The sequence below is a fragment of the Sinocyclocheilus anshuiensis genome, unplaced genomic scaffold (assembly GCF_001515605.1).
Source record: "Sinocyclocheilus anshuiensis isolate Anshui unplaced genomic scaffold, SAMN03320099.WGS_v1.1 scaffold2334, whole genome shotgun sequence".
NCBI lineage: Eukaryota > Metazoa > Chordata > Actinopteri > Cypriniformes > Cyprinidae > Sinocyclocheilus > Sinocyclocheilus anshuiensis.
In genome coordinates this window covers 218403-236722 of record NW_015558923.1, presented here as the reverse complement: position 1 = coordinate 236722, position 18320 = coordinate 218403, and the positions used below count along the sequence as shown (strand labels likewise).

Below are 18320 nucleotides of genomic sequence, written 5' to 3'. Positions count from 1 at the left end.
GGATCGGCTTTCACCGTGGACGAAGCAGAGTCCAGCCCGGGGTCGTCACATGTGGTTGCCGCAAGCCCGCCCGCCACGCCGTTCTTAAGCCCACCGGCCGGCTCTCACCCAAGCCGGCCTCCGCTCACTCTAGCCGGCCGCTGCTAACTCTAGCCCCCGGCCTCTGCTCACTCTAGGCCACCGTCAGAGGTCAGTCAGAGGTCAGAGGTCAGTGGGTCAAGCATAATTAACCCTTACACGCATGGGTGGCCGCTTATGAGGACAGATGATTTAAATCGGATATTAAAGCACACACACTCACTCACTCACTCACTCACACACAAAAACACACACACACACAGAGACAGACAGACAGATTTTGGTGTATTTTAGTGCATTTCAGATTTATATTAGCTGATTTAATGAAAATAAACACCTGAGTAAGATATGTTTTTTTCTTTAAATTACTCATCTATGGTTATATGGTGTATTGAATGATTGAATTGTCCTGGGACACAGAGTACTGTTTAATTAAAATTTCTGAGATATTAATGATACCAAAGAAACCACATCTCCCTCTAAACACCCACATGCAATTTCTCATGCCAGTGAACATTTCTCAGGCATATATTTAAGTCTGTACACACACACACACACACACACACACACACACACACACACACACACACAGACTCACTGCTAGACACGCACACACACATATATACCTGTTTGTCTGCCTTTTTTGCTGTTTTTTCCCCGTTGCCTCTCACGCATACTCTGGTATCATACAGCCAGCATTAACGTGATGTTTTCTCACCATCTGATCAAAATAAAGTCACTTTGTGAATGTGTAGGAGGTCCTTTGAGGAAATAGGGATAAACTCTTTCTAAGTTAATTAGAAGTGTCCAAAGACCAGATCAGAGAAGCAAACTCCTGACAGAACTGTGGATCACAGTCTCAATCAAACGACTTTTAATGAAACGACAGTTTCAGATTGGTAAAACCAGTCGGAAATAGTCCTTCTCTGATCTTATTGTACCATTCAGAAAGGGATTTCATCTCTCTCGCTCTTCACCTTTTCCAACAATTTTGTCACCTTGAGTGAGGCTGATAGGAAGATGTGTGTGGGCGTCGTGCGTCAGGAATCGGATGTCTATCCATAGGAAAAATTGCCTCTAATAATTTCACTAAATGCATTCATGGTGAAAGGCAGTAATTGGTTGGGGGTGATGAGTAAGCCTTTCCTAAAATGGGCTGGAAGACTACAGCACCCCACAAGGCTCTTGCAAATCAATATAGAGGTTGGCAGGATGTTTAAAAGCTGGAAAGTACTGACGTCTCCCCCTGCTGTGGGCGTGACTGTCTGACATGCCTTGGGTATCCTGGCTGGCTTTCTATCCTAAAAATGTATCTGAGAAAATATCAGTATTACACTTCAAAGCAGAAGCAAAAGGTCAAAACATGAAAACCTTGTAGATGAAAACTCATTTTCTATGAATAACTTAATCTGTCTGACAGTATCATATCTCTCAGTTCTTAAAATAAACACTTTTTCCTTTATAAAGAACCTTTTGTGCAAATGTTCCATGGATGTTAATGATTATTTATGGAACCACAGATGCCAATAAAGAACCTTTATTTACGAATTTATATAATCTATTATCATCATCAGGCTAATTTTATAGAAATACTCTATTTGTGTTTACATGTATTTGTGTTTTTTTAAACAATAGATCCATGTGACAGGACTGCATCCCAGTTATATAAAGATTTGATTCATAAAATCAAAACTGGCTTAAACTACAAGTCAAGCAACTGAAAACATACTCTTTGAATAAATTTAGGTAGGCTGCTCATGATGTTATTGCTCCTGGCTATAGTTTTGATTGCTATGACACAAAGTTGGCCAGTTCTTTTATTGAAATAAATTGATATGGAAAAGATCATCATAGTTTTAACCAGGTTATTTAAGCCCTGTCCAATATGATGTTCTCTATCTGCTATGGACATTCTCGTTTCCATTAGGTATGCAGAACTGGACCTGTCTGACTCACTGCAGGTTCAAACATTACCTGCACCCCAAAAGCTGAAGTCAGAACTACTGTCACAGTGAATCATAGGCTTTACTGGACTCCGCTAAATTATTTAACGCCGTGACACGGTATGTGAACTCAGTTCATCCCACAGCCCTGAAAGAGAAAGGCAGAAACTGCTCTCTAAAAATATTTCAGCGAGAAACTGTTAAACTCATAACATTTAATTATGGACTAAAATTATAGGCTTAAAGTTGTTGCTTTTTACTTTCCTCTCTCTTTCTCTCTCTCTCTCTCTCTAATTTACATTTGGGTGATTAACCTGCTGCTGCTGCTTATAAGTTGGCAAGCAAAATATGGAATATACCGCCCCCTTTAGGGCAACAGGAAAACAATAAAAACGTCTAATAAAATGAGCACCTCCAACAATATTAAAGAAACATTGCATAGTACTTAAAATAATTTATAATAATATTTTTCAGACAGCAGATTTAAGCAAAAACTCATCAACCATCTAGACGTAATATGGCATGCTGTAAGAAAACGACTCAAAGCAAATTTTCACAAGTTTTACAGTATTTACTTGGGACAACATGTAAAATTTAAAATAAAAGCATGAAATTGTATTGTTCTGCCATTTAAATGGTTAAAAAAACACATTTTAAATATGTGACCCTGGACCACAAAACCAGTCATAAGTAGCATGGGTATATTTGTAGCAATAGCCAACAATACATTGTATGGGCCAAAATTATTGATTTTTCTTTTATGCCAAAAATCATTAGGATATCAAGTAAAGATCATGTTCCATGAAGATATTTTGTAAATATCCTACCGTCAATATATCAAAACTTTGATTAGTAATATGCATTGCTAAGAACTTCATTTGGACAACCTTAAAGGACATTTTCTCAAAATGTTGTTTTTTTTGCACCCTCAGATTCCAGATTTTTAAATAGTTGTATCTCGGCCAAATATTGTCCTATACTAACAAACATACATCTCTTACGGAGTGAACAGGTCGAGAGGCATGCGGATCCATTTGCAAAGCTTTATTTAAAGACGTGGTCAAAACAGGCTAGGGTCAGTCAGGTATATCCAGGTATATCCAGGGCAAGACAAAAGAGTAGTCCAGTAAACAGGCGTGGGTCAATCGACGGCGAACGTAATCCAACAGGGCAAGACAAAGAGAGATAATGCAGGTACACGGCAATAGTCCAGGCAGGGGCAAACAGAATCCGAACGGCAAGACGAAAAGGTAATCCAAAATACACAGGCAAGAATCTGAACACGGGAAAGCAGGCAAGGCAAGACTATGACTAGACAAAACTAGAGCAGGCTCCGTAAAGTAGCTATCAGCTAGGGTAGCAATATGTGCTTACAATACTTGGCCCTGAACTGTGGTTAGAGCCTCTGTATTTATTGTGTATGTGATTGGCTACAGGTGAGAGTGTGATTAGTGAAATGGAACATGGGAAATGTAATCCAGGGTGACGTGTACCAATCTGTGTAGTGTGAGAGTCAATATAATCAGAAGGCGACCTCTGGTGGCGACAGGCCTAGCTTCAGAATCAAATCACTGAGGGTGCTTCTTAAATTAGTGAGGGTGCTCTAACTATATATATATATATATTATATCAGTGAAAGTTCATGGTGATCTGAAACTTGTAAAATAGAGTTTTAAACCTGCAGCCTTTCAACTCTTGAACTGTTAAATCACACATTCTACATTGCACATCCTTTTTCCTCAGATGCTCCAAAAAACACATCGTTGTCAGCGTTTACCTCCAGCTCAGTGATGGAGGGCGATCCAGTGACTCTGAGCTGCAGCACTGACGCAAACCCAGCAGAGCTCAACTACACCTGGTACACAGAGACGGGATCTCAATTTGAGCTCCTTCAGACTGGACATAATCACACCTACATTGTGACAAACCCCACATACGGTGCACGGTATGGCTGTAAAGCTCAGAACCAGCATGGCCAATGCAATGCAACAATTCAACTTGATGTTCAGTGTGAGTACAAAGACAAACCTCAAATTAATTTAATCTGATAAACTCTGGCGCGGCTCCAGAATCAAATCACTGAGGGTGCTTCTTAAATTAGTGAGGGTGCTCTAACTATATATATATATATTTATTTTTAACTATATATATTTGCACCATAGCAACAGATATATATATATATATTAGTGGCGTCCGTTGCTATGGCGCAAAGAGCGCTCGGTTCACAATCACTAACGTTAAAAAAGCTGTCACTCATCTTAGTTCATCGCGATCTATTTATGAATAACAATTCAGAACGCAACATTTAGTAATTTAGATTGTCAGGGAGTAAAACACATAAGGTGTTATTAAAATTGTTATTTGGCATTATTATTGAAAATTATTTGGTGTATAGAAATGAGCAACACTAGTGTCTGGTTTTAAAGCTGTGAAGAAACATTCCCACTCATTGTATTTCTCATAAAACATCACAGAGCAGACACAGTCAATGCTAATCAGTGTCTGACAGGTGATAAGAGGAGGAGGAATTTACTTCAGAACACTTTAATACCAGTTTTACAGTGAGAGTGAATGATGTAGGTATGTTTATTATATATTTTGTGTTTCTGACCATTAATTAGGAGTTACTGAACAATATAAATATAATATAAAACTATTTTATTTTAATACATTGCTAATTATAACAATGGTGATGGTGGTGTTTTACTTAATATTTTAAAATAACCAAGTGTATTTATGCTTAAAGGGATAGTTCACACAAAAGATAAAATTCTGTCATTAATTACTCACCCTCATGCCTTTCCAAACCCGTAAGACCTTCATTCATCTTTGGAACAAAATTTAGATTTTTTTTTATGAAATATGGGAGCTTTCTGACCCTGCATAGATAGCAACACAAAAAAAAACCTCCGGCGATTTGAGCGGTGAGTGGATTCTAACTTAAAAGCCTCTGAGTCAAGAAATCAACAGATATGTCTGTGATTGGCTACACTGCTCAATGCTGCAAAAACACACTGAAACAGAAATCGATATCCAGTCCAGAGCGCAAACTATAACGCACTGGATAGTTTGCCAAATATTCAATAAAATGCTATTAATAGAGCTTTAACTGAGGGTGCTTTTGATTTCGTTTGAGGGTGCTTAGCACTCTCTAGCACCCCCGTAGAACCGGGCCTGGGTGGCGAGTGGACGGAAGACCACAGACAGGATTCGTGACAACATCAATGGAAAGCTTATTTATTAAGCTATCAGATGATGTATAAATCTCAATTTCAAAAAATTGACCCTTATGACTGGTTTTGTGGTCTAGGGTCACATATTTCAAAATGTTTTACAAAAATAACATTTAAGAGAAAAGCTGTGTAAAGCAGTATTATTTTAGTAACATTGGTATACTATTATATTTTTGTTGAAATTTTGAATTTGATTTTTTCCCGTTTGTTTTAATTTTAATTTACATTTTAAAGTTTTAGTCATTATTTTATGTAATTTGTAGTTTTTGTATTTTAATTATATCTATTATATCTATATAGTTTTATTTAGTTTTTTAGTTTTAATTTATTTAGTTTTAGTTATTTTACTTAAGTACTGGTAAAAATTGTAACTACTTTCAACTAATGTTTCTTTTATAATAATAAACTGGGTTACAGGCCTTTTTTATGTTAACAGAGCAGATCACAGTAACCTCTCATGTAGAGGTCAAATGTCACCATGTAACAATTCACTATTGTTTGGGAAAATATTTGCAGTATCACCCTCTATCCTCTGTGCAAGAGAATCTTCTCTAAAGACATGATTTTTTCAACTGAGTAGGCCTGCATGTTTGTTCTCATCATTGCACTGACATTACCTGCACAAAACTGCAGCTTTGGATGAATGAACTACTGCCACAAACTTCAACAGGCTACTGTTTGTCTGTTGCAACTTGCATGCAGTTGAGGACATAAGGAGAAAAATAATATGTCAGTGTTTTTTCTTTTCTTTTCTCTTTTCTCATATTTGAACATTTTGGTTGAATAGCTGCTCGTTTATGTAGGCCCACGTGCACTGTTATGTCACCAGTCTGTCAGTCTTTGGCTTTTGTAAAACTAATTTGCTGCATTGTTGCAGCGGATGTCTCGCCTCCTCGTGAATTAACAAAAGCTTTGAGAGGGTATCCCAGCATCGCCCGGCTGTCTCCCGGGGAAACGTCCGGAGTAAACAAGAGCCAATCTCCACGCAACCGGGCGGCAGCGGCAGCAGCAGCAGCTCTCGTGTTGTGATTGCTGGAACTGGCGCGCCACACGTCCCTCCACCTCAGAGCAAGACAGGGAGGTTTGCTAAAAAGAACATATCTTACATTAAGACAACAGTTTAACTCATGTGGCTAAATAGGTTAAAATGGACTTTACAGTGGCTTAAATATATATTTGTGTTTGACTGACTAGCTCAAGGACTGAGTGATGGATAGGAAAGGAAACATGCTGCGCGCCACTTCAGCTGGGTACCGTTTACCGGACCGACCCAATGGTCCTCTCACCTCTCAGTCCTCGGTCTCAGTGTTCAGGCGCTCAGCGGGCAGCACACGAAACACCGGCGAGACACCGGCGCAAGACGATGATACCCGAGATCCGGTAAAACAGGACCAGGTTTGGAGAGAGTTTGTGCGCGCGGAGCGAACCGGTGTGAAAGAATGGTAAGAAAGATAATTGCATTCACTCTCTTAGAAATGTCATGGAGTTGCCGGTTTGTTTTCTCACTTTCTCTGGAGTTACGTTACTAATCTTTTCTTTCACCTCTTAAATGTGGCATTGTTTGACCCGTTATTTGATACGGGATTGATTGTGGTTGACCAGGCGCCCCCTGGACGGTGTGCGTTACGGTTACTCATCTCTTGTTCTTTACCAACTACTGTATATATGGTACAGCCGTGGTTACTGTACACAAAACCTCCATCGTATAATAAAACGATCACAATTTCGCTTCTAAATAATTCATTGCATCGTATCGTCTGGAGATAGGAGAAGATCATGCTGTAAAATGCTTCATTATTGTTTTATCACAGGGAGAAGAACTGGAGTTTCCTGATGAACTTTGACCAGCTGGTAAGAAACCCACTTATCAGTGATGACCCAGAACTGCTACTCATGGGTTTTATTGCAATATTGTTCAAATGTACATTTAATTAACATATATTGCAAATATAAATTACTATACTGTTTAAAAGTTTGGGACCAGTAAGATTTTCCTAAAACAATTGAATATTTTTTAATATTCTGAGAAAGGATGCATTAAATTGATCAAAAGTAACAGTAAATACATTTATGGTTACAAAAGATTTACAATTCAGATAAATTATGTTCGTTTGAACTGTTAATTCATCAAATATTCCTGAAAAATTGTATCACAGTTTCTGGAATGATTTTGAAGGATCATGTGACACTGAAGACTATACAGTATGACTGCTTAAAATTCAGCTTTGCCATCACAGGAATACATTATATTTTAAATTATATTTAAACAGTTGTAATAATCTAATTAAAAACAAATTGTAATAATATTTCAGAATACTACTATTTTTACTGTGTTCTTAATGAAATTCATGCAATTTGGGTGAGCATAAGAGACTTCTTTCAAAATAAATCTTGCCAACCCCAAACTTTTGAACAGTAGTGTATATTTTATCATTTTCAATTAAATTATATTACAATTATTTGCATCTATTGTTTGAAATAGTTATTGCTCTTTCTAATAAATTATTTCATGCACTCATTCATTTTTGTTAGTTAAGTAGTTGTAAAATATCATTAAAATGAAGTGGAGATAATATCAGTTTGCATGCATGGGACTGGTCAGACTTCATGTTCACATGATGTTATTTCTACTACTAATAACAATAATGATAATGATTTATATGTGACCTTGGACCACAAAACCATTCATAAGGGTCAGTTTTTCTGAAATTGCTTTCCATTGATGTATGGTTTGTTAGTATAGGACAATCTGAGGGTGCAAAAAAATTCAAAATTTTGAGAAAATCGCCTTTAAAGTTGTCCAAATGAAGTTCTTAGCAATGCATATTACTAATCAAAAATTAAGTTTTGATATATTTACGGTAGGAAATGTACAAAATATCTTCATGGAACATGATCTTTACTTAATATCCTAGTGATTTTTGGCATAAAAGAAAAATCGAAAATTTTGCCCCATACAATGTATTGTTTGCTACAAATACACCTGTGCTACATATGACTGGTTTTGTGGTCTAGGGTAACATATTTATCGTTCCCTCAATCCATGCTCAAGGTGCTTTACGAAGCATTTATTATTATTAATATTATTTTATTAAAGCTATCATTCATCTTTATTTTTAGGTGAATATTTTCATGGTCAGTTGTCATGATGGATGCATTATTAAGCTGCATTATTAAGCCTGTATGTCAATTTAGTTGTATTTCCCTTGTCACTCTCACAGGGCCATCCGCGTACAGAAACTCCTCTCCCTAGCTCTGTGTCTTTATACTCAGACAGAGTCCCAAACACCAGGAACCAAATGTTCGGCAGCGGCCTGTACACTGAGCTGGGCAAAGAGCTGATTCGCCTGGACAATCTGCTAACCCTGACAGCGAACCACCGCAAGACCAAAAGGAATCCAGAGATGCAACCCTGCTGAGGTTTACCAGGCAAAGGATCTGTTCAAAACACTGTATTAGCAGAGATTTGTTGCCTTCTTTAGAGACCTTCCCTTGGGTCGTTTGGTTTGTCTTGCCTTTACCTGTATAACAAACTCAAGGGTGTTCAGTGGGTGACCGTTTGTTTTGTAAATGTATTTTTTTCTCTGGACAGCCCAAATACCAGCGGCCAACCTGTGTACTGTATGTATGTATGTGTGTGTTTGTTGTTTGTTTTGACAGTGTGTTGAGAGCTTATGTTTTTATATTAGATTTTGTGTTGACATTAATATGCATCTCTCAGAGTACTATAATATGTTGATAAAGTAAAGATGCAGTAAAGATGACCCCGAGTTTAGAATATACTATTTGCATATTCATTTTTTAGATGAACGCTGTTACTCCTCAGTGTATAAATGCTACTTAGTTACAGAACTGGATTAAAACTCCTAGATCAGAGAGATTTATTTTTCTGTACTTGAAAGGGTTAGATTTGTTTGCATCTCAAGAGAAAAGAGGAATTAGATGTGTCGGGTAATTCTTCACAGTTCAGTTTACAAATAGTCCTAGCCAATTTAGACATTTTATCCATGGAACATTAGAGGATTAGAACTGGAATATTTTGCCAAGACCTTCTACATTTGTAATGTTTAAAAATATACATCTTGCCAAATTATATTCCAATAAAGTTTTTCTCCTTTTAAACGGCTACACTGTGTGCCTTTATTTTTGGCCACAGATGTGATGACAGTCAAAAGAGATTTCAAAATACATTCTCATATATATATTTTTTTATTTGTACTCTTTGAGAGAAAGAGGGATGAAATGCTTTTGACAGGCCAGATCAGTGCAGCTCCAAATGGCTTGAACTTTTTATTTTCCTAGTAATTTTATGTGTAATAATTAGGATTGATTTGAAACTTGAGGAAGGGTAGGATAATGCATAAAATGGAGAGTCGGTTTAATCTTGCTTGTGATACCAAATATATTTCAGGTAATATTACTACAGCCAGGTTGTTTCTCATGTGTGTCCCATTAGAGATAAAACGCGCCCTCTAGTGGACGAAATTGCCTTCTTAACCATATCAACAAGTGAAAATTTACTTCATAATGGAGTTGCACCGACAAGAGGTCGCTGTTCCACTCATTCATTAGGAGGTTTTGTTGCTTTAGTGTTCCTCGCGCTACTTCAAAATGGGTTTGAGAATAAATTCATAAAGGACTCTGAATTTTATGAATAAACCAATAGGCCATTTATGAGGACCAACTGCTATTTCATTTAATTTGAAAACTTCATATACATGCAATTCTTTATTTGATTCTCCTCATAAATAAACAAATAAAAAGGCAATTTACAATGTACACCACTCTGCAGCAACATGATCCAATGGGATAATTTTAACATCCTGTGTTTAGTCACCTCTCATTTCACACTCAGTTCAGTCAACTCACGTTCATTACAGCACAACCTTTACTCCTGAACAGTGTTGGGGAGTAACTAGTTACATGTAACGGCGTTACGTAATTTAATTACAAAATAAATGTAACTGTAATCCGTTACAGGTACTAAGAAGAAATGTGTAATTAAATTACAGTTACTTATGAAAATGTTAACGATTACAAAGGGGATTACATTTGAATATTTACACACATCCACATACAGATTTAATTGATTTCTTTCCCAAATTGCACTGACTACTCTGAGACATACGGTCCTATAATTTCCGCGATGCGGAAAACACAGACTGGTTTGTAGCAGTCATAAAAACAGAATTCCTATAGCCTAACGCGGACGGAATATGCCACATTTTGGACGAACTGTTACATTTTAAATAGGGTAACTTGTAATCTGTAACCTATTACATTTCCAAAGTAACCTTCCCAACACTGCTCCTGAACATTGTGTTTAGAAATGATGTGGAGTAACGTTAAACTAATAAAACTAAAAGCCGAGTGGTGTACCGTGATTCTTCTGTGATATGCGGTGGGTGTGAGAATGCTATCCACTGGAGGATATTTACATTATCCCGTGTGCCGCCGTTCGTGGTCGAGACAGAGAGAAGAGAGGCTTATGGGTAAAGACGGCGGTTGTCGTCGACGTTAGTGATGGATTCATTTGAGCGAATCGGTTCTTTTGGCCAACTCCTTTCAAAGAATCGCATACATAAACGATCCAACAATTCTTTTACGTCATGACGCACTCGCGTCATCACGTGGTTCTTGATATCCTAGTATGGCATATTGCCTACTGTAAAACCTTCATATAAGCCATATTCAGGCACGTTTATTGCAATTTCATGTGTTTTCATTGAATTTAAATGTAGTAATTAGAACTTAAATCAATATTAGTTGCTAACTCGAGAACCGCTCAGGCGAATCGTTTGGACCATTTTTGTGAGTCGGATCAACTGATTCATTTAAAAAGGTCCGAGTCAAAAGAACGATTCGATCACGGATCGGACATCGCTAGTTGATGTCAGAGAAACGAACTCGAGGCTCGAGCTACCTGCTGGAATACCGAAGAACCGATCCGCGGAACTGGCGCGAGCGACCTAATCCACTAACGACACGCGAGACACTTTAGGAAAGCGCTTGCGAGTAACTTAAAATAATTAACTTTATCAGATATTATTAATAATACGCATAAAACGCACCGGTTCCGTTTCACGTCGCAGTTAGTGTGTTGCAGGAATGCGTTGGAGTTTGTGGTCTGGTCGACTCCAACAGATGCTCGCCTTTGAACAACAGCAACGTTGTTTATGAACTGGGGAAGATTTGAAGTCAGGCTCAGCCAGAGGGGGAGAGGAGACGAGGGGAGGGAGGAGAGAGGCGGGGAGGAGAGGAGAGGAGAGGAGAGGGGCGCCCAGAAAACGCCCTGCTGCTCAATCCTCTCAAAATTAAAAGTTTATCGCGCCATTGACGGTACGCTCGCATTAAAGGATGGGAAGTTTGATTATGCTCAGTTGTTTAAAGTAACCACTTCATAGATTGTTTTGAGGGGGAAAGTTTGGAAAACCTCAATTGTTCCCATTGGATTCTTTTTTTTTCCGCTTTATTCTGGACAAGCCCGGGGTACTTTTTGGAGGGCGGTGAGTCGGAGGCTGTCTAGGCCCGCTGCTCGACAACTTGAAGGAAGATCTTGTATCTTTAATGTGAACCCGAAAAGTTGGGCAGATCGCTTCGTTGCTCAGACTGGCGCCAGGACAAGGCAAAAATGTCGCTAGGAGCGGAGAGAAGGATGGAAAACCGGTTGAGACAACTGGAAGCCATGCTCAAAGAGCCGCGGTCTGCAATCAACTTGGAAAGTTTGCTGGTTAGTTCCCCGTCCTTTTTCATGAATGTTTAATGCACCTCGAAGATCCGTTGCCTAGTGACACAGAGAAAAAAGAAATAACAACCTAACCGCGATGTTGCATTGCAGAAATGAGTGTCTAGTGAACGTTACAGTCGACTGTGAGGAAGCTCAGTGTGCACGCTGATGTCTCTTTTAATATCCTCGGTATTTGTACACAATCATCGCCCCACTTCCTTCTTTCCTTGTCAGTAACTTGTGGATAACCTCAAGTCCAAGTCTCCGCGTATAAAACTATTCTCACGTACACTTGCCATATTTGAATAACTCTACTGCGTCAAGTTCTGAGTTCATATGTTGCCTCGCTCCAAATATAGTAATATTGTTGGCCTGCAACATGACAATTTTGTAATTCCCCCTTCCTGCTGTTGGTGGCTTGTTTTTGTTCTGGAGGTAGACTGCTATTAACTGGCCTCTAGGTGAAGGTATTGGACACATAGAGCAGGAATATTCACAGATTGATCTAATCTCTTCAAAGTGCACTTTGAATTGTTTTTATTTTTCCTTTGTGAACTGATAGATGAACGTTTAGTGCCCTTCCTTTTTTGTGTGTGGGCACATGTACAGCTCAGTTGGTGCCAAGTGATAATATTTCGCGAGTTTGTCAATCGGTTTATGTCTGACCTAGCTATTGACGAAAACACAGATGATAGGAGGAATGCGTTGGAGTTTGTGGTCTGGTCGACTCCAACAGATGCTCGCCTTTGAACAACAGCAACGTTGTTTATGAACTGGGGAAGATTTGAAGTCAGGCTCAGCCAGAGGGGGAGAGGAGACGAGGGGAGGGAGGAGAGAGGCGGGGAGGAGAGGAGAGGAGAGGAGAGGGGCGCCCAGAAAACGCCCTGCTGCTCAATCCTCTCAAAATTAAAAGTTTATCGCGCCATTGACGGTACGCTCGCATTAAAGGATGGGAAGTTTGATTATGCTCAGTTGTTTAAAGTAACCACTTCATAGATTGTTTTGAGGGGGAAAGTTTGGAAAACCTCAATTGTTCCCATTGGATTCTTTTTTTTTCCGCTTTATTCTGGACAAGCCCGGGGTACTTTTTGGAGGGCGGTGAGTCGGAGGCTGTCTAGGCCCGCTGCTCGACAACTTGAAGGAAGATCTTGTATCTTTAATGTGAACCCGAAAAGTTGGGCAGATCGCTTCGTTGCTCAGACTGGCGCCAGGACAAGGCAAAAATGTCGCTAGGAGCGGAGAGAAGGATGGAAAACCGGCTGAGACAACTGGAAGCCATGCTCAAAGAGCCGCGGTCTGCGATCAACTTGGAAAGTTTGCTGGTAAGTTCACCGTCCTTTTTCATGAATGTTTAATGCGCCTCGAAGATCCGTTGCCTAGTGACACAGAGAAAAAAAGAAAAATAGCAACAACCTAACCGCGATGTTGCATTGCAGAAACATCAACTGTGAGGAAGCTCAGTGTGCACGTTGATGTCTCTTTTAATATCCTCGGCATTTGTACATAAACATCGCCCCACTTCCTACTTTCCTTGTCAATAACTTGTGGCTAACCTCAAGTCCCAATCTCCGCGTATAAAAGTATTCTCTCATACACTTGCCATATTTGAAAACCTGCTGCGTCAAGTTCTGAGTTCAACTGTTGCCTCGCTCCAAATATAGTAATATTGTTGGCCTACAACATGACAATTTCGTAATTCCCCCTTCCTGCTGTTGATGGCTTGTTTGGTTCTGGAAGTAGACTGTGCTATTAACTGGCCTGAAGGTGAAGGTATTGGACACATATTTCTGAGAGCAGAAATCTTCACAGATTATTCTAATCTTTTCGAAGTGCACTTCATAGAATGTATTTATTTATTTATTTCTGAACTGATAGATGAACGTTCAGTGCCCTTATGTGTTTGTGGCCACATGTGCGGCTCAGTTGGTGCCAAGTGATAATATCTCAAGAGCTTGTCAATCGGTTTATGTCTGACCTAGCTATTAAAAATACATAAGATAGGCAGAATGCCAGAAGTTAGATAAATCTGAGAAAACCTCCTTTTGGGGACACCATCAAACAGAAAAATGTAATAAACTATATATACTGAATGAAAATTATTAAAAAGGTTTCTTTTAGAAGACTGATTATAAATAACTTGAAAGCAAGAGAAATTAATTGTAATGCTCGTCAGATATGTTTTTTTTTTCAATGACCAATCACTACTGTTTAAAAGTTTGAGATCAATGAGATATATATTTATATATACACACACACACACACACACACACACACACACACACTTTTAGTCACCAAGGATGCATTAAATTGTTCAAAAGTGTCAGTAAAGACATGTATAGTGTTACATAAGATTTCTGTTTCAAATAAATGCTGTTCTATTAAATTCTGTTATATTTTAAATGATCATATATCACTGACAACTGTAGTTATGGTTGATGATAATTCAGATTTTCCATCACAGGAATAAATTACATTTAAAATGTTAAAATAGAAAACATTCAATTAAAACTTCTAATAATATTGCTCTGTTTTACCATATTGTTGATTAAATAAATGCAGCAAAACATGTCAATTGAAAAGAAACTATACATTATTGACAAAACAAATACTGATTATTGGCAGATTCCAATAGTTTTATCACTAGTTTAGTCCTACATTTGATAGTTAATGCTTAATTGTCTAATTTCTGGAACACTAATGACATTAAACAGAAAAAAAAAGAAAGTATGACAAACTCTCAACCTATCAACCTTTGGTCAGTATGACATATAGTCCCACCCCAAACTCTTGCTATTGGTTAAATCAGTGTTGTTGTGTTGGGCTGGTTGTGATGCATAAACTAACAGTCATGATTTGACAGAACAACAGTGTTCACTGTTCAGGGAAACCAGCCTATTAATGGATTACTTATGATTTTGGATAAGATAACAAACTATTTGCATGCCTAAAAGAAAGTATTGTATATCGGAATAATTATGTTAGTTTTACATATGTGTGTTTGGACTTCATCACAGATACATGAAGTAGTTGTGAAACTTACTGCTCATAGTAAGTGAAGTGATTTATTTGAGGCAGTCAAGGAGGCAGTTCTTTTGGTACTGAATGTTCCTGCATGCATAAACCGCATGTAAAATGTCAGATCTGTGTGGCTGATTAAAGTTAATCAGCCAAAACCAAACAATACTCCACAGACACTTGATGAAGCAGGATTTGACTCACTGTATCTGGGCCAGAGTTTGGTCTAAGCTCTGAGCAGATATCTGAGAGAAAGATATGGGTCATCTTTCTGAGAGAATCGGTGTGTATGCTTATCAAGGAGGGGTGTGTGTGTGTGTTGTTCATTATGAGAGTGCTGGTGACAGAGTTTCTCCACAGCTGAAGAATGTGTGTGTTTCCTGGTGAGGAGATGAGCAGAGGAGAAGTGGGAAGCAGTGAGTGGGAGTGAACAGGCTTCACTCTCTTTCTGTCTTTCTCTCTGCCATTTTTAGCTCAAGTCCCTCTCTGGTTTAGCTCAGGGTAGGAGATAGCTCTGTGTGAGAGTGTTTAGCTGTAACGAGATGCTTCTAGAAAACACATCACAGATATTTCCATTTCGTTAGTGCAATATTCTTCCAATAAGAAGTTGAGAATGCAAACACTTCTTATCCCCAAAAATACAAATATTCTGTTTCTCTTTGCTTTCATCCCCTTCATGAACTCTTTAACTTCATTAAATTGTCATTAATTATAGCGCAAGCTGATTACTGACAGTTATCCAGCATAATGCGATTGATTTCAAGCCTTTAAATCAAGTATTTGAGCCTGAGATTATACCCGCTTTGGCCAGTCTGTGTGTGTTTGGAAGAGTGATGCCAAGTGAATATATCAGGAATTTTTTTAATTTTCCATGTATGTTTCCAAAGGCACTTTTCCATATTTATGGTGTAATGTAAGCCTCCTTTTTTACTCTGATTACTACATTGTCTTATTGTGACAATGTATTTTTAATCCTGCACAAAAAAGGTTCCAACAGTTCTTGAATCAACTTAGTTAATGTCAGAAACTGTATTTTTACATGTAATGGTCACCTGATATTTTTTTTAAACAGCTGATGTCGATGCCGGTGTATGACACGGTTTAATTTAAAAGGTAGTAAACAACATATGCATAACAGTTGTAAGCAAAATGTAGTATTAAAATAAATCATATAGTATTTTGCACAAAAAAAAAGGAAATGGTTAAAAACAATGAAAAAAACAGCAGTGCACTGGTAAATCTGTGCACACTAGGAATCATATTTCCCTTAAATAAAGACACACTCTTGTGTGTGAGGATTTAGGTTATAGATTCTCAGTGCTGTCAAAATAAAGGTCTTTCTGTTTTTTATCGGCCAATGCTGATAAATAAAAATGGCCTAATATCGGCCTTGATTATATATTGTTCATCCACTGTTTACATGCAGAGTTATAATCGAGCTAAATTTATAAATACATTTTTATTTTAGTTTTTAACACAGTGCATAATGGAATATTTGAAAGAATAAATACATGTTGTGTCTGTTAGTCCAACTTAAAAAAAAAAATGTGTTTAAATGACATTTAAAGTGTCAAAGTTTAGAAAATAGCGACAGATCATTCTTTGTATTGTCACATACATCTGAATGTAACAGAATATTGAAAAGGAATATAAAAAAAAAAATGTAGTCCTTTGTTTAATCTTTTGGTTGTTGATTGGATGGAGGCAGATCTGAATGCAAACGTGCAGTCAGTTGTATGAAAGGGGCTGGGTTTACGAGGACAAAATAATCTGAGAAGTCCAGAGAGGAGTCTGTTGTTTCACTAGAAAATTGGGTAATTTTTATGATTAAAAAAATTAACATATGCATGAAAAAAATCACACAATAATTTCAATAACCTGCATTTTGAAAAATTTATGCAAAATTGTTTTAGTCTGACGTAAATTAAACTTGTAACATGCATGTAAATGCACTTACTGTGGATTCTGTGATGGTATTCTAATCCAGATGTGACCTGTTGTACTGAAAATTCAGAAATGGCAACCACGCCAACATTCCAGAGAGTGGATTTCTCCACTTCACCTGAAGATGATGTAATATTCCTGCTAAATTTAGAGGACAGCAATTGGACTTGGAGTTTTACACTTCCTCTAAGATAAACTGACACTCACTTTACCAAAACTCTAATCTTTTAACAAATGATCTTTCATGATCAGCACGATGGAAGATCATTAAGCTGGTTGCATTGTACAGTTAAAGTTGCTCCAGGTGGCAGAGTGGTCTGAGAGAAAGGGCAAAGGTCAGACTCAGGAGGGAAGGTTAATGAATAACCAGTCTGTCATTTATTTAGTGGCTGTCAGAAAGGCAGCGCTTACACAGATAATTGTAGCGCGCACAATCCCAGGCTAACCGTAAAACCAGACTGCTATTCTTTATTCCTAGAAATCAGGTCTTGTGTTGCTCTGGATTGGGTTAAAGTGGAATGTTTCAGTTGCGGGGTGTTTTTTAGACACTTAGTTTGCAACTCTGAATAGTTCTGGCTAAGATAACCGGCGGTCACGCTGTAGTCTGGAATGTTGATGGGCCTTATCTCTGTTCCCTTCTTCCCTTGAGGTGTGTCGATAGCGTCTGCTTGTATGGTTTGTGTGTGTTTGTATGGTTGCAGTGGGTAATAGATGCTGACCACAGTGTTCAAATTCCACCCTTGTTCCACACATGCACATTAGACCCGGGTTTTGCATTTTGCTGATAAGCTACTTTTTAGGGTGAACTTTCCATTTTATACTAGGGGTACTCTGATCAGGATTTTTGTGGCCGATCACTGATCGCCGATCACAGAAAGCAGTATCTGCCGATACCGATCTTTTTAAAGCCTTCTTTTTATAATTTATAACTATTTATAGTGATACTCCAATCAGGATTTTTAGACATTTATTCAGGGCCTGAATTTCATTTTTGAAAATGGGGGGGAATTCCCCTCTTAGGTGACTCTTGTGAGAGGGGAAGCAGCACGGACTGTGCTTTAACACAGGAGTCCACTACTGATCCGTGGCTGTTTACCACAAACACAACATTTATCCATTATTTTGATTTCAAATCCAAACATTGTCACTGAAAATGCTTTTTCAGCATTGCAATTCTTTTTTTTTTAACACAGTACAGTAATACAGTCTTTCACAGACATGTTTAAACACAATAAATATAAGCAACACATTATTCAGTGCTTTTTATATTTTTTTATAGATTTATGTCAAGTTGCTCAAGCAAGTGGCAAAACATTTAAACTACTTTTCTTACATTATCACAAACTACCATTGACAGAAATAGTCAGCTCTACTGCCTTT

At 38.1% G+C, this 18320-nt stretch overlaps 2 protein-coding genes across 2 annotated transcripts in view; both read left to right on the top strand.

Annotated features, from left to right (window-relative positions):
- Positions 1-6463: 6463 nt before the first annotated feature.
- LOC107681538 (uncharacterized protein C2orf50-like) lies at positions 6464-8734 on the top strand. The gene is made up of 3 exons (XM_016477843.1): positions 6464-6696; positions 7066-7105; positions 8476-8734. Exons 1-3 carry the CDS (start codon positions 6464-6466, stop codon positions 8671-8673), a joined length of 471 nt encoding a protein of 156 aa, XP_016333329.1. The 3' UTR covers positions 8674-8734.
- A 3957-nt stretch (positions 8735-12691) lies between these two features.
- Positions 12692-18320, top strand: part of LOC107681539 (rho-associated protein kinase 2-like) — a 54794-nt gene continuing 49165 nt past the window's right edge. The window contains 1 exon segment of the mRNA XM_016477844.1: positions 12692-13303. Within this exon segment, the coding sequence (XP_016333330.1) occupies positions 13205-13303 (99 nt within the window). The 5' untranslated portion in view covers positions 12692-13204.